The sequence below is a fragment of the Macadamia integrifolia genome, unplaced genomic scaffold (genome assembly GCF_013358625.1).
Source record: "Macadamia integrifolia cultivar HAES 741 unplaced genomic scaffold, SCU_Mint_v3 scaffold595, whole genome shotgun sequence".
Lineage (NCBI taxonomy): Eukaryota > Viridiplantae > Streptophyta > Magnoliopsida > Proteales > Proteaceae > Macadamia > Macadamia integrifolia.
In genome coordinates, this window is record NW_024870494.1 from 286,647 (window position 1) to 303,909 (window position 17,263).

Below are 17,263 nucleotides of genomic sequence, written 5' to 3' on the forward strand. Positions count from 1 at the left end.
TTTTTTATGATTTTCAGGTCTTATATTGCTTCGGTTTTGGTTTTTCATGTTCAATTTGGTTTCACAATATCCCAATCCAAAGCCGATACAACAAGATTTGATTTAGATCAGTTCGGTTCGGTTTTGGTGGTTCAGTTTGCATTTTGACACCCCTAGTTCCCTTACTCCCTCCTCTTCAAGCAATAGTCATGTCATATTTACTTGCAGTTGTTTAATAGAAACAGCTCTAGAAAACCAGAACATTGGTAAATTAAAGATAGATACAGAAAGCATGTTTAAGGATCCCCCACAGCTTTTTATTAGCAGGCAAACAACCATTTCCTTCCTTGATCTGAAAAGAAGATGAATGCGATAACCATTCCTGCTGCCCCTCCAAATCCCAGAAATAATCCACTCAATACGATTTGCCAATCATACCCGAACAATTTGTGATGTTTTTCGCTTGATGTTGCTGGTGCTGTTGTAGGTGGTAATGCTAATTCTGATTTATTCTCATTGCAGTTTCTTGACAAGAGGGCTCCACAAAAGCCTACATTTCCTTCAAAGAAAGACACTGAAAATGTCTGAAATTGATTCCCCTTCGGTATCATCCCTGAAAGTTTGTTCCATGAAAGGTTCAGGACTGAAGGGAATGTTAGGCTTGTTAGTTGCTGAGGGATCTCTCCTCCTAACTTGTTGCTTGAGAGGTCTAATGAGTCGAGCTGTTTTAGGTTCCCCAAGGATGATGGTGTTAGACCAGTTAGAGCATTCTGTGACAAGTTAAGAAAATAGAGAGAAGTGAGGTTTCCTATCACATTTGAAATCTCCCCTTGGAACTCATTGTTTGATAAGTCAATGGATGTATACAGTTAGGATCTTTGTCAACTCCATTTCTTGTCCTTTGATTATAATAGTCACTGTATCCTGGTAGTACATTTGAGAACCGTATTTTAGGAACCTGACTCTCAATGTCTCATGCTTGATCTCAGACTGTATTTCATCTCTAGCAGCCATTATTCCCGTCCATTTCATAAAGTATTCAGTGGGAAGATTACCTGAGAAGTGATTCGAAGAGAGGTCTACAATTTGTAGCAGTGGGAAAGTATGATTTGTTTCGTCACCTCTAATAGCTCCGCTGAATTTGATGGAACGCAGAGCAAGGACTTGTAAGTCGGTAAAGCTTCCCAAGAAGAATGGAAATGTGCCATTTATTTGGTTATTCCTAAGATTGAGAACCTCTAGCTTTTGGCATTTGGCAAAGGCTGTAGGCAATGGTCCTTCTAATCTGTTCCCACTGTGATCCAATGTCCTTAGATTGCACCCAACTTGAAATTCTTGAGGAATGCGGCCAAAAAAGTGGTTACGCCGTAGGTTCAGTACCGACAGTGTGCTCATGCTAGCCAAACATGAGGGTATTGTGCCGCTCAAGCTGTTGATAGACAGATCAAGAACTTGTGGATAAGCAGCATTACATATTGATTGAGGGATTTCCCCAGTGAGATTATTCCTTGAGAGAGAAGAAGATGGTGAAGACAAAGGTACGGGGTGATATTGGATGGGATGATGGATTGAAAGCTGTTGTTTGGGAAATCCAAATATGTGAGGGCTGATGATGGAACTGGGATTGGTCCTTTGAGAAAATTGGAGTGAAGGTCAAGAATAGCCAATAAACCAATATTGATCAGCAAGTTATTGAAGGAAAGATCAAGACTGGTGAGGTTCTGCAGTTTCTGAATCATCTCAAGCTCTATAGTACCATTGAAATTGTTGGAAGATAGAGAGAGAACTCCAAGACCCAGGAATTCAAATATTGATAATGGTATTGGTCCCCCCAGATTATTGCTATTCAAGTCAAGGGTATCCAACGGTGCAGAGGACCTATCGTGTATCTCCATGAGTTGTCCAGCAAATTGGTTTTGGCTTAGTTTTAACTTTTTCAGTGTTGGAAGGGTGAATAGAGACGATGGTATCGTTCCATTGAGTGAATTGTTCCTCAAGTCCAGACTCACAAGCTTTACCAGCCTCTTCCAAAAAGAGTCTGGAAGTGGACCTATTAAACTATTATGGGCAAGAGTTACCTGGGTTAGAGTTTCAGGCAATGGAGGTATAGGGCCAATGAAGCTATTAAGGGATAAATCCAAAAAATCGAGCTGGTTAAGGTCTACAATTGATGATGGAATTGATCCATTGAAGCTGCAACTCCGAAGCTCTAATTTGGACAGAAGGCTAAGATTCCCTATGTTAGATCAAACACCAAGAAACACGAATAAAGAGACAATAGATCCGTACGACAGAGATTTAACGAGGTTCACACACCAGGGTGGTATGCTACGTCCTCGGGCGAAGAAGAAGATGATTCACTATGCAAAGGAGAAATTACACCCTAGCAGCGGTGAGGAAAAACTCGCCCTGAAACCCTAGTTGCATGAAAACCCTGGAATACAATGTCTTTTTCAACAAGCAACAGTACATTATATATATACTCCAAGTCGCGGTTTGACCCATCGGGTCGCGGTCAATCCGGTCGAACCATATGGGCTCCGATAGGCCCAAGCCCTTTGCTTCCATCACAAATCTTAGAAATTTTCCCATTCGGGTCGCCACCAAAATATGTCGGATCGGGTCAATCTTCAAAATGGGTCAAGAATTCGAGACAAAGTTAACACCCTATAGAATCTGGTAAGGAACCTGACAAGCTTGTGCTAGAGAGTACCAAGGTCTGAAGAGATCCGTTCGGAGAAAATTCCGGCAGAAAACCATGCAGAAGCGGGTTCTGTGATACATCAAGGCTTTGAAGGGTCCTTGGCTGAAGAATTTTCTCTGGGAATTTCCATATAACCCACAAGAACTGAGATACAGGGAAGACAAATTCTTGAAATTCTCGAAGAATATTGGTACTTCAGCAGATATATTGTTCTGGCTGAGATCAATCTGAGAGAGCAAACTAAGTTTAGAAAGTGAAGAATCCAGTGGCCCTGAAAGATAACAATTGGACAAGCTTAATACTTGCAGATTAGGAAGGGCAGAGGAAAAGGCTCGGCACCATTGACTGCCATTTGCTGATATATTCACTCCATCAAGACGGAGAGTCCTCAATTCTGAGAGGTTCTGAGCAAGAGTTCTGAGATCCGGCTTTTCAAGTTTCAATCGAGTCAATCCAGAAAAAGTGGAGAGGTGGAGAGAAACTAACCTTGTCAGGCTTGAGATTTCGATGGGAACTTGACCTGCAAAACCCGTGTTGGACAGTTGAGGTTGATCAAATTGACGAGTTTGAAAGCCCAGATGGAATCGGCTTAGAATCGAAGTAGTTTAAAGCCAAATTCAAGCTCTGAAGATACTGAAGATTGAAGAGACTACTGCTTAAATTTTCAATTCCTCCGGTTATATATTCGCTGCTGAGTTCGAGACCATTAACATTTCCAGAATCTCTGTCACAGGATACACCTTTCCAACTACAGCAATTGGTGCTTGTGTTCCAAGACGCAAGCTTTGAATCTACGGAACGGGGTCGCTGAAGGAAAGAGAGGCTTTGATTCAGTTGGAGTAACAGGGATCTCTGATCCTCTAGACATCGGCCACAAACCAGAACTTTATCAATGGTGAACAGAGCAGAAACAGAGTAGAGGAAAAGGAAGAGGAGCCAAGAAAATTGTGGAGATCTCATTGAAAGATGATTGTGAAAGACAGATGAGAGGGTAGGGGAAGAGAATATGGTGTCTTCAAGCAAGAGATTGAGGCCATTGTCTTTATCACTGCCGAAGACTTCCCAGTCTTTCTGGTCTAGAATGCCTTCTCTGGTGAAACACAAGAAAATGGTAGAAAGAAGAAAGGTCAGAAAGGGAGACCATACATTTTTTTTGTATCATTCAAGTCTGTCTTCATCTTCATGTCAATGGAAGACTCACTTTTTTGAGCAACTAAGTATTCCAAAGAAAAGGGCAACCACATTGATCTAGTATTAATCCCTTCTCTATTGGTGAAGAGAATGTTGCTTTCAAGTTAAATGTTCTTTCTATATATGAGAATCAGATAACAAGAATGGATAGCAATTATTCTATAGGTAGGCCCTGCACTTGATCCAATCCATCTGTAGCGCAAGGGGTTCCCACACTTTGGGCTTTCCACGAGAGAGAGAGAGAGAGAGAGAGAGAGAGAGAGAAAGAGAGAGAGAGTGTTCTGAAGTATAGTTCTTGAGGCAACATGCCAATCTATTGCTCGAGTCTCATCCTTTTGGAGCTACGTGGGACTCTCTTTGATCAAACATACTGATGAATGATAAGCACAGCTAACTCAATGGATTAGCAACATGTCAAGTTTCAAGTACCATCTAGATCTCTATTGTATTGCTCACCATTTTGAAAAATTTTCCAACTTTATTACGTTCGGGTAAGGAAAGTGATGCTTAGGAAGAGATTTAGATCAGTGATCAGTAAGCAGGCTCTCATAGGTGAGGTGGCGTTGCAGGGAACCACTTTTGCTAGGGTTACTTTCAAACCCTTTGAAAGTTAGAGGTTAGTAGTAGGGTCAAGAAAAGTCTCTTCACGTTTTAAGTCAACGTTGTTACTCATTAGGGTTCGGTGGATTTTTTTACAAATCATGGGGTTACAGGAAATAAAGAATATTTTTAAGAGTGGTATAAGAAAATTTCCCTCATTTATAGTATCAGTTGGTTAGTTTCGGTTTTAGTTGGCTAAATTAGTTTTGTGTGGGAATGGGTGAATCAGAAACTTAAACATTAGAGAAATGTTTGGTTTTGTCAGTTTCGATCTCTCATTGGTTTGATTATGTTCAATTTGTCTTGTATGGAAAAAACATGTTTTTTTTAAATGATTTGCAGGTTAATATCGATATGGGTTTAGTTGTGGGAGTTTGATAGACACTCAGTCAATGTCATTAGACTCCATTTTCTAATTTTAAGTGTTCAATTGTTGGCGTACGATGTCTTGTATTCTGTCACAGTTTAATCCAGGAAGTACTGGTGTAGCACCTCGACAGGAAGAACAACGAGGATTTCTTTCTCTGTAATGCAAGCAATATTGAGAGGTGTGAGTGACGAGCACTGTAACCCTATTCTCCATTGATAGTGAAGTAGGCTCTCATCTCACCGGGGACGTAAGCAATATTGTCGAACCTCGTAAAATCTGTGAGCATTATTTGTTCTTGTTTTTCAATTATCTTCTGCATAGTTTTCGGGTTACGTTTCTACATTTAATACCATAAAATATTTAAAAACATTGATAATTCTCACGAGAGAGAGAGAGAGAGAGAGAGAGAGAGAGAGAGAGAGAGAGAGAGAGAGAGAGAGAGAGAGAGAGAGAGAGAGAGAGAGAGAGAGAGAGAGAGAGAGAGAGAGAGATGACTGTAATACATCATATGTGGAGACAACATGTAAATTGTTTTGTCTGATGAACCTTAATTATAATCACCAATTCATGTAACCCACTAAGAGTAGACTTGAATGAGAGATCTCAAACCCAAGATAGAAGTGATCTTATAGTGAGTGAATCCAGACTCCAAGAAAAGGTTCTCCCATTCCTTATATGTCCTTTCTCCTCTAATGTTCAAATTCATCATTTCCATATCATAGAAGAGCTTTGTTTCTGTTGACTTGTGTTCTACCTTTCTGTCGTAAAGCACATTATCTATCTATGATGATCACCTTCCCTGAGTTTCTTCCCTCATCCCTGCTAGTGATTGCCTTTTTGCATCTCTCCAATATCTTTTTGCATTCCTCATCATTCCAGTCATGCAGAATACACCGCCATATGAAATCTCATATAAAATTAGGACTGGTTTATTAAAGAAAGTGAAATCAAATAAAAGCTCAAAATAAAATGTTGCAACGATTTCCTAATATGATGGAGTAATTGTAAAATTTCAAATTATTCCAAATCATAGTTAGTTAAAACGGGTTTTCCTAAAAAATTTGTACTGGATGACATGTTTAAAAAGGCTCGGAATTCCAATCGGAAGGATGCCTGCTCCTGCTGCCCCCCGCTCAGTAGCCGGGCTAGTAGCGTTTATGACACATAAATATGTAAAATGCCTTTTTGTCTACGTATGGGAGTTAAATCAATTTTGAAAAGATAAAAATAGAAATTTTGAAACTAACCTAAAACTCTTAACCATATTTGGTAAACATATTTTTCAATGTAAAATTTATTTTATCTTTCAAATGAAAAATTTTAAATTAAAAAAAAATTGTATATATAAAAAGATAAAGAGGGGTTTTTACTTGCCTTGAGTAGAACTGCATCTGCATGAGGGATGGACTCAAACATGTCTCCTGCAATATATGTGTGGTTTTCATTCCCTTTGAAGCTAACAGCCACATGTGGGAGGTCAAACACTATGCATTTCAAACTTGGGAAGGTTTCAACAATGGCCTTAGCTGCAATTCCAGTGCCACCCCCTACATCAACCATTCAAACACACCCTTCCACTCTGTAACAACTACACTCATCACCAATTGAGTGTCGCTTGCCATGGCTTGGTTGAATAAGTTGTTGAACTCAATGTCTTGGCCTGCATAGTCCCATAAGGTCTTCCCATGTGTGGCCTCAAATGGTGTGAGACGAATTGCAGCTAAGGCCTTGGAACCATGAACTAAAGAATTGCCAAGGTGACATTAAGATTGGATCAAGCACTACTTGCAAAAAGGGTGCCATACTCATGACATTATCCTTAAGGAGGAGCCTTGAGGAGGGTGTGAGCACATATCCTTCCTCTTCTTCTTCTTGATGATTTTCACAAACTTTCTGACCTGCGAAAAAGCGGGAGTATACCAATAAGTGCATGAGGCAGAACATAGAAGCTGTTTTCGCCTTTGGCATGGCAAGCTTTGTGACCATCTCAGAGAGGGTAATGGGTTGGTGATGGTTGTTGATAATGCCTGGTATACCTAGCTGAACTGCACATCTAAGTGACATGGAGTTTATGAAGGCAAATATATGATTCTATACATGAGTTTGAGCATGGAACAACTCCTCCCCACTCTTTTTCTCAATAAGATCCATTGATTTGCTCACTAATTCAAGAATTCCTCCCAGCTCTTACTCATCTATATATACGAATACCAAGTTGTTTGATATATTAAATCAACTAGAATCGGCCTGAATCAGGCTAGTATTGACCTAAAATCTATTAAAATGACCTTAATCACTGGATTGGATTGGCTGGAATAATTATGATTGGTTTAGCAGATCTTAATTGGAATTGATGGATTCCACTAATCCCGTTCCTGATTCCTTGAATCGTGCCAAAGAAGAATCGTATCAATGGCAGTGAGTTACTGCATTACCCACTTGGCCATAAAAAATTCCAGGGGTTAGCCGATTATGATATTATTCCAACCTGTTTCAGATCATTAGAGAGAAGAAACCTCCCCTTATCAAATGTGGATCTAATTATTATTCTATTTTTCTACCAAAAAAATTATTATTCTATTTTGATGTATACCAATGGAGAATGGATTCATGCACGATCACACAAGGGGAAAGAATCATTCGTCAAAAAATTATGGGTTCATGCACGGTCACACAAGGGGAGAGAATCATTCTCCAAAAAAATTTTTTTTTTTGGAGGGGGGTGGTGGTGGTCATTTTTATTGTCTATCGTCTCATCAGACATTTTTTTGTACACAATGGTGCATAGTGCATAGGGCACTGTTGTGCACAAAACCTTTGGCCTATAACACTGTAGCATTAAAAACATCCATGCAAACCATGCATAGCGTATGATCACACGTAGGACCATAGATGGAGACAAAAACCCAATCTAAATACAAAATACCCCTTAATTTAGGGGTTATCGATGGGATTCATGTGATCCCTTCCTTGTGATAAAGGTAAAAGTTTTGGAGCTGTTCAGTGCCTTTTGCATGCATGAAGCATGCCATACACATCCTCAGGATAATTTGACCCAACCCACATGGGGAAAGGGACATAGGGGTTTCCGGGTGGTTGAGAGAGAGAGAGAGATTACAGCCTGAGGATGGTCAAGAAAGATGAACCCAACCCATGAAGGAAAAGGGACACAAGGGTTTTCTGGGTGGTTGAGAGAGAGAGATTACAGACGTACATATCCTCCCTTGGTAGTGGCTCAGGGAACATTTTCTTGAAGTTTATTTATAATTATATCATTGTCAAGAGTCATCATTGTTTCATAAACTTTTTGAATACATAAGTGAATAATATGATTGTTCTCCAATAAAAGAAGTGTGTTATCTAAAGAGTGTGAAAATATGAGTTGAGATTATAAATTATTTGACACCTTAAGGGATGTCATTAAGAAAATCACTTCCATTGTATTTTATCTCTTACAAACAAAAGAGAAAAGTTCAAAATTTTCAAATTAAAGTTTTATAAATGGAATCTTAAAAAAAAAAAAAAAAAAAGGAAGAGTGGGAGGGGGAAATACTTATATCATGAAAATCCAACTGGTAAGACTGAATCTAAATCAAGGAGAGAGCTCTGTATAATCCAAAGGACCGTAAGGTTCAAACCATCCTGCAAGAAATCCATTCTTTCTCCTGGGATTGTATCCCATATCCCTGCATAGCTGATCATTGTACCATATATGCACTATACCAATACAGGATCCTCTAAAGTACTTACCTGTGTATCTCTTCATGTAATTTTCCCATCTCATCACATCTTTTTCCATCTCTCTTATGCTTGGTAACTTGAATCCACCATCGAAGAGATTCACAAGCCACCTGCATCTCATCTCTGAAGTATATAGGTTTGAAATACTTTCTGAGTATCCGATTATTGCCAATTGTGGTATTCGTGGATGGATGCATTCCCTGATTCATCAAAATATATAGAATTAAACATAAGCAGGTTCTTATTTTTAATTGAGCAAGAAAACGCTACCCACTTGTATGATCATTGCACTAGCATGGAGACCAATGGGAGGCCATGCATAGGCATCTTCATCACATGGGCGGGGGCAGCACTGTCTTTTCATGCATTCCTGTATTTAGGCATAGCCACATGCAAGCGGGTAGGAAAGGAATCCTTCTAGGCATCACCATGCTTAGCGAAGTATAAAACTTCATTATTTGCCACTTGAGAGTATATGAGTTGGTTAATGTGATAGAGGACCCACATACATCTCAATGACCAAATTTTAGTCCAAAGTAAGTTAGAAAAGTTGCTCAAACTCTAATTCAAAATTTTAGAAAAATTAATAAAAAAAAAAAATATCAAATGAAAATGAATATAAATATAAAATGTCATCTTTTGTAATTTTAGGCATTTTAGCTACTCCTACTCCTACTCAATGAGATGTTTGTCTAATCCTCTATCACATGTACTAACCCATGGACTATCATACAGAAAATACCAACTTCATTAGGCATAGTGACGGGAAATAAAACTCAAAAGAAAGATAAAGAACAAGGTGGATGATGATGAAGACCTGTAAAGTGGAACTGTTGTGGTGGAGGACCCAGTTACTTGTTTTCTAAAAGAAGGTGAAGTGAAAATGTGTTTGATCTTTTGATCACCTCTGTATCCAGTGGCAAGGATCACTATATCTGATTGTAGAGGAGTAGACATTGAGTCTTTATTAATAACCAAACCATCTTTACAGAAGCTAATGCTTTCTGATTTCTTCAATATGATGCTTCCCTCTGTGACTTTATCATAGAAATTATCTGGCAAAGTTGAGACTACGCAAGTAGCTATTTGTTGAAAGAAACTATGTTTGGGTATCATCCCGTACTTCTTCAATGGTAGCTTCCATCTCAGGTAGCTTTCCACAAATTTGGAGAAAACCCATCTCTGTAAATTGAAGAGAAGATTACATTAATGGTGAATAGACAAATGAGTTTTATTTGAAGGGAAAACAAGCATTTAATTAAGTTACCAGAGGTGAAAGGAGTGTAACCAAGAGACCAAGTAGAAGATCTTCACCAGGCTTATGGATCATAAGCTCAGAGAAGCGATTGAGGTATAAGAGTGCAAGAGGAACACCCCATGGAAGGTAATGAGGAACGTTCCAATGTTCAGTTCTGTAGACAACCGTACATGGGTGCTCTGCTCCTGTAATGTTAAAAAAAGGAAAGAAACATAAATTTAGGACCAAGTTATTGTAGTCTTACAAATGTGAGATGTAGAGTAGTGTGGAAAATCTATAGTTCTCTCACGTATTGTGCAGCCACATGGTAAAAACCAAGCAACCAATTACATAACACGAGAAATTTAACATGAACACAAATGTCTACATTCATCCAAGAGAATAAGAGATTTTTCAGTAAGCCTGAAACTCTCTATATTACTCTACACTTCACAATTTGACCTCACCTTGCTTGTCACTAGGGTATTTTTTATATACATATATATATAAAAGAAACTCTTAAACTCTAATCCACACACAATTACATGTGGGGGAGTGTGGGGGCGAAATGATTAACCCTCCTTTCATGAAAGGGAAAATGATACCCCAGTAGATGCTTTCTCCTGCATTCCAATTGGCTCTTGTACATACATAGGACCCATACTTCCCCATAATAATAATGGGGAGAGTTATTTTTCCCGAGTGCGTCTCTTGCACCACCGTGAGGACTGAAGGCACCCGCGAGTGGAAGCATCAACAAGGATGAGAATATTATCTTTCATTGGGGCAACCTAGTTATTCACATAGGCCTACGTCTGGTTGCTCCTATTCCCCGTAATAATTGGGGAAAGTGATTTTTGGTGGGATTAGAGTACAGTTCCTGCGCATGATCAATAGGAGCACATAAGGAAGCATAACAGTGGACTCATTTTCCATTTCAAGGGGTCCCATGTGTATCCCCATCTATGTGCACCCACAAAATACAAGACACACACAACTCAAACAAAACACTCACAAACCCAACAGCAGAGATGATGAGTCGCATACCGTTTGCATCTGCACACTCAGCTGCAATATCCAGTGCAGATTTGGAGAATCCAACAACAGTGACCCGTTTTCCTTTGATCAATTCAGCGGCGCTTGCATCTTCCATATCTGAGTAGTCCATAACATGTAAGACCTTACCATCAAACACCTCTGGCCCTTCATTTTGTGGGAACTCTGGAATGTTTGGTACATCACTGAACCTCCCAACACAGAGTATCACAAACTCCACTTGATAAACCTGTTAGTAATTTACACAATTTTCCCAACCCATTTAACTTCTCAATCAATTAATTAAAATGGGTTTCAGAAGATCACAACTGGGTATTACCTGAGTGGTTTGAATGGTGGTGTCTTGGACTGTAACAATCCATCTTCCTCCCTGACCAAAAGCCTCACCAGTGCAACCCCAGAGATCCCAAGCTTGCATTTCTTCCTCAGATGCTCCTTCGTAATCTATGGAGATGACTTTGGAATTGAACTTCACATGGCGAAGTAAATCGAAGTGATTCGCGTAGGATTCTATGTAGCCCAAGACCTGATTGTGGTCAGGGAATGAGGTTAAGACATTAGGAGGCCATGGGAAATCAGAGAATTGAAAGAGCTCTTTGGGTGTTTGGAGCTTCGTGGTTTGTAGCGTTCGAGTCCAAACCCCACCGACGCTGCTTCCAGCTTCAAAGACTATCGGCCGGAAACCCTTCTCGACGGCGTATTTGCAGGCGATAAGGCCACTGATTCCGGCGCCGACGATCGCCACTCGCTTCGCCATTTTTGAAAAGAATTGTTGACGTGACGGAATTGTTCCAGAGAGTTCCACATTTTAGAAGCGATTTTCGTGATAATGAGTCCAGTGGATAAGGGATCAAAATTCTCTGTTTTTTCATCTATGTTTTTTCTTATTTTATTACTTGCAGTATGCGTGGATAATAAGAAGACCAGCGGTCAAGATTGGGTGAGAATTATTACATCTGATGCGTTGATCTTAAAGTTGTCCATGTCTCGCATTCTGCAGATAGTAAAACAAGAAAAAACATGGATGAGAAAAACAGATGATTATTTTATGTGGATAAAGGTCGAGGGAAGGTGATGGATTCTACACCATTCACGTGGTATCGGTCGCTGTATCGGTCGACCAAAATTAAGATACGTATCAGAGGATATCGTATCGTATCGGAGATACACTAAGATACGCTAAAGATACACACATAAATGGATAGGAAACATTCTTTTAAACAATTTTGCATAAATAATTTGTTAAAAAAAGCTATTGATAACATGTATTATGTATAAACACTAAATTGAGGGTATCGTACTAAGAATTCAAGGTTTGTAGTTGTCCCATAAATGTAAAATCCTTGTTCCCAACCTTGATTTCCACTTTAGTTAGAAAGAAATATGGCTGACAGCAACTTTGGAATAAAAACCCTTCAAAAAATTGTGTTTTTCTGAAAAATTATCCATCTTGGCCATTATATGACCGTAGCGCACTGTATCGGTACATACCGATACTCACCGATACGTACCGATATATATCGATACTCACCGATATGTGTCGATATATACCGATACGTACCAATCGATACATACCGATACTTACCCATACGTATCAATACATACCGAAACGTACATTTTATCTCAATTTTATATTTTCCATAGAGTCGTATCGAGGCATATCGTATCGTATCGTATCAATGTGTATTGGTGGTGTATTGATGCATATCGGTATGTATTGTAGGATATATATCGATACGAAAGGATTTTAAAAATTTTATGTATTGTATCGATGTGTATCGTATCGATAGATCAAATTTAAGATACGTATCGAAAGGTATCGTATCGATATCGGAGATACTTAAAACCATGGTGAATTGTATTCTGATGTTGTAGGATTCGAAGCCGTCGATTTGGAAAGCCAAAGGCGTAATCAGGCCACTGTCTCAATCTCCCAACCCCCGATGTCAAGTGAGTGACAGCGTTTGAAAAAAATCACGTGACGGTGTCAAAAGTTTGGTTTGACTTTGATGTGAGAATTCTTACCGAAAAAAAAAAAAAAGATGTGAGAATTGAATTAACCGGAATCTATTTGAAAATTTGGTTTTAAAAATTTCGATTTCTCTTTTTGGTTATCATTAGGTTGCAACAGGCTTGAGATGGATTTGGTTACTGGGGGATTTGGGTCAGGCTTTTAAAAACCTCAATATGTACTGACTCAAGATCAGAAAAATACAATCCTAACCCACTCTTAAGACCGGGTCATATTAACTGTGATTGACCCTGGCCACAGGGGAGACAATGATATATATATTTTTTTAACCAAGGTATTTGGTTCAGTTTACTCGCATCTCGACTAATCTTTGAGAATACTAATGTAGCAATCCATCACCATGATCTTCATTTAAATCACAAGTGCACAGATATAGATTCAAACCTGAGATCGTAAGCCTATGCACATAGGATCATATTTTCTTGGTTATTAAGTTAGAAAGATGCATGCTCCCATAAGAAGGCTAGCATATCTTTTGATGGAGCCTGGATCCTCTACAGTAATTGTAAGGATTGTCACCACATGTTTAGATACATGTCGAGGTCCATTCGGCGGCTGAGAGCCTAGAACCCTCACCACCCTCTACAGCTGCCATAGAGGATCTGGAGGCCTTTTCGATGTATCTAGACTCTGGAACCCCTTAAACTCAAAAAGCAACTGTCTAGATCAACTAAAGCAGGTGGTGGATCCAATAATTCATGTTGATCCATCCCGCCTAGCCACCCTCTGTTTTATCTTTCCTTTTCGGTTCCCATCATAATCTTCATAATTCTCATGAATACAGGTGAATTTCCTTTCAAAAATAGAAGCCGAAAACTTGATTGATAGTTTCTCAACTTTATCATACTGATTGTGGTTATTTGTTCCTTATTCAATTTGAAAATGGGTAATTCGATTTGATTCAATTCGAATCAATAGATTGAGTCATAAAATTGAAATCAAATCAAATCAAAATTAAACAGATTTACTTGAATTCAGTTTTAAATGTCAAATTTTATTTCCGATTTCTATTCTAAATTGACACCCTTGTGAGTATCCTATCACTTCAAACATTAGTGAGATGTAAATATCACAACAATATTCTGGTTAGGTATTTAGTGACTTTATACCATACTAATTACTTTAATCTGTTTATATATCTCAAGTTACAAATTGAGCTTAATTGTTATTGTCCTAAGTCCTAACTCCAAACCCAACAAAAATTAATTTCATTTTCAATCGGTTACAAAATTGATAACTTGAACCAACAATAAAACCAAAATTGAAACCAATACAACCATTTAACTGGAATCATATATTAATTGATTTCGATTAAAATTGTCACAACCATTTAATAAACAGTTCGATTTTAGCTTCTACCTTTCACACTTTGAACTGAAACAAAACCAAACCGCTTAATCAGAACCGATCTGATTTAACTACCTTAACTAATACCAGAATTGGAATGCAACAACATAATCTGATGAAGGGATTATGTGAGTTTACAATCAAATGCCCTCAAGCAACCATTCCACACTACCACAATGAGGGCTAAAAACGGACATTTATTTAAAGTCTCTAATAGGAAAGGTAAACACTAAACTGGTGAAGAGTCTCCACCCCATCCGTGGTGTGATCATTAGAAGCTTGCAGGGTCTGGATATTGGCATATCCTTTGGCATTCTCATACTTCCCAGTCCCTCCAACGACGGCTACCTGAGACTCTGTCGCCACCGTCCGGTGAACCCCGAAGAAACTAATGGTGTCATCGGGCACTTGAGCGCCTCCGTGAAACAGTGCCGTAAAAGCCATGGTGTGGCTAGTTCCGACCACCGAGCTAGCCAAGTAGAACCCTTGTGCTTTCCCAACCACCGTCGACCCCAAATCCTGCCCTTCGGTCAGTTCATCATCGACGACCGTGATTGTACCGAACATGAGTTGCTGAATTGTGGCTCCTGCGGGCAGCTGCCCGGCGGAAACGAATGGAAGCTTGTTTCCACCGTTGACGGCATTGTTGTTGCCGCTGTTGCCAATGACGGTGTTGCTTGAAGCCCCGCCGAGCCCGGCCAGGTATGGAATGTTGTTGTTGTTGAGGCCGTTGATGTTGTTACCGTTGTTAAAGAGGGGAGTCCCACCGTTGATTGGGAGGACCGCAGTGTTGGTTCTGGAGAAAGGTAGTTGACTGTTGACTCCCAAGTTAGCCACTATCCCCGCCACTACCCGACCCGATGGTTGTGACCCGCCTAGGATATCGTGCATGAAGAATGACAATGACGGATTTGTGTCCACTTGCTGCGTGGCAGCGGGACCCGCTAATGGTGCCACGTCGGCAACAGGTGTTGTCAACGTGGTAGGACCCACTACAGGTGCCAAGTTGGCGACAGGTGTTGTCACCGCATTGGAGTATGCAGGAGGGATGGCCACGGCAGGTGTTGTTACGGAGGGTGCGTAAGCAGGGGCTGGAAGTGTGGTGACTGGTGAGATCGTAGGTGGTGGCACGGCATTAATGGATGGAAATGGGGCAACGGCGAGCGGCGCCGCTAGTGGTGTGGTGTCGGCAACGAGGCTCCGAGCTGAGTTGACACATCCGATGGTGAGGGATATGATGAGGAAGTAGAGATTGGACTTGAGAATGGTGGAGATGGTTGAGGGACGTTTGGTGGCCATTTGAGCTTTTGAGCCTTGAGGAGAATGAGAACAGAAAAATTGGGAAAGAGAAGAAAGGAGAAAGGAATGAGTCTCTGGAATGAAGAGAGAGATAGGAGATGGTGAGTATTTATATGTTACAGAGAGGGGCGGAGGTGGATGCTACTACTTGCCTTGCCATGGTAGTTTTATAGTTTGAAGTTTGATTTAATGGGAAGTGGAGTGAGTGGGTATATAACAAAGAGGATGGAGCAAATGGAGTTGTTCGGCTGTAGTTTTGGTTGTGAAACTAAACCCTTTTAACACAGATGTATAAAGGGGTGGTTGCATGATTGGTCTGATAACATAAAATACGGATATGATAACCCCCGACGGCCTGACTCGTCTTGGGAAAGGGTAAAATCACAAGTTCACAATTGGCACTCCCTTCAATCCGTTTGAAGTCTATACTATCGAAGTGGTGAATTAAGAAGAAGTAATTTTTTTTAATTGTTCATTATCTTATTTTTAAAAGTTATTTAACATAAAAGTAATTTTTTTAAATCTAAATTATTTAATATACTATTTAATATAGTTTTTGGGAGAGGGATAGGTATGCTAGCGTAGTACCTAGGAATTAGGAATGCTAGCGGGATTTTGACCATAGGATTTAATCAATTTGACTTAAACAGTTGGATAGAGAGAAGTTATACAAATTTTCAATCCACAGTTGCTATACCTTTCCTCTCTCTCTCTTTTTCTCTCTTCTTGCTGGAAAAGTGATTCCTTTTACCAGATCCAGCCGGAGAAAGCGAACTCCGGTCATGGATCAATCGCCAACAGCTTTCCAATCCTCTCCTTTGCCATGTCCCGGATCACCCATGGTCACTCAATTCCCTTATTAGGCATTGACACCGACACCAATTCTGACTCCATGTATGTGGATATCTAGCAATCACCGCCGCCGTTGATGGAGCAGATGCCCCATTTGAAAGACCTAGCGCTCCTGGCCGCTAACGTCGCCCAGACCCAATCGGTCCACAGTCACCGGAACGATTCCAACACTGGAAATCGTTTCCAAAGACCCCTCCAATTTGACTTCATCGATCACTGGTCTGTTCTTGTTCTCCTATTTCCTCTCGCAAAACTGAGTTCCAGGGAAATCGAACATAAGCGTGATCAATGAAGCAATCATGGCAATGAACCTAGAGAAGGATTATTTTGACCATGGATTTTTAGGCAAGCAAGGGTCGGATTTATCAACCGTCTCTTTGTTCGGAGGGTTTACCAGGAGCAGCAATTCCTCTTCTTCTCCCTCCTTCTCCGACTATGACTCTCACTCCGATTCCTCTTCTTCTCCCTCTCTCTCTCTCTCTCTCTCTCTCTCTCTCTCTCTCTCTCTCTCTCTCTCTGGATGCCAGGCCACCACCACCTCCACCTCCAATTCCAACTTCATCAAATCCGAACAAAAAGATGGAATTTTTGGATGAAGAAAGCCAACTGAGGTTTCTCTTCCAATCTCGTGTTTCTTCTTCTCAAAACCCTGAATCTGAAACCCAGAAGACCAACAAACCCTTGGCCTTCATCTGCGTTTTTGTTTCCATTCTCTTGTTCATTCTCTCATTCTTTTTTCTTTAATCAGAAACCCTCAAAAATTCATCTTCTTTGTCCCTCCTTGTTGGCCCATTCGCTCCGATTGCCATTACCGGTGGTGACATTCGTGTCGGTAAGGGTGAGCCTCTAGAGCCA

At 40.1% G+C, this 17,263-nt stretch overlaps 3 protein-coding genes and 1 pseudogene across 3 annotated transcripts; all 4 read right to left on the bottom strand.

Annotated features, from left to right (window-relative positions):
* Positions 1 to 191: 191 nt before the first annotated feature.
* LOC122069396 (receptor-like protein 43) lies at positions 192 to 3,643 on the bottom strand. Its single transcript, XM_042633405.1, has 3 exons — positions 3,337 to 3,643; positions 2,668 to 3,203; positions 192 to 1,626 (listed from the first exon to the last, which is right to left on the bottom strand). The coding sequence occupies exons 1-3, from the start codon at positions 3,641 to 3,643 to the stop codon at positions 832 to 834; spliced, it is 1,638 nt and encodes a 545-aa protein (XP_042489339.1). The 3' UTR covers positions 192 to 831.
* Positions 3,644 to 5,355: 1,712 nt separating this feature from the next.
* LOC122069397 lies at positions 5,356 to 6,995 on the bottom strand (annotated as a pseudogene).
* Positions 6,996 to 8,222: 1,227 nt separating this feature from the next.
* LOC122069371 (probable flavin-containing monooxygenase 1) lies at positions 8,223 to 11,719 on the bottom strand. The gene is made up of 5 exons (XM_042633365.1): positions 11,198 to 11,719; positions 10,870 to 11,107; positions 9,853 to 10,028; positions 9,403 to 9,767; positions 8,223 to 8,785 (listed from the first exon to the last, which is right to left on the bottom strand). The coding sequence occupies exons 1-5, from the start codon at positions 11,633 to 11,635 to the stop codon at positions 8,437 to 8,439; spliced, it is 1,566 nt and encodes a 521-aa protein (XP_042489299.1). The 5' UTR covers positions 11,636 to 11,719; the 3' UTR covers positions 8,223 to 8,436.
* A 2,452-nt stretch (positions 11,720 to 14,171) lies between these two features.
* LOC122069405 (dirigent protein 9-like) lies at positions 14,172 to 15,789 on the bottom strand. The gene has a single exon (XM_042633420.1). The coding sequence runs from the start codon at positions 15,554 to 15,556 to the stop codon at positions 14,468 to 14,470; it is 1,089 nt and encodes a 362-aa protein (XP_042489354.1). The 5' UTR covers positions 15,557 to 15,789; the 3' UTR covers positions 14,172 to 14,467.
* Positions 15,790 to 17,263: the final 1,474 nt, after the last annotated feature.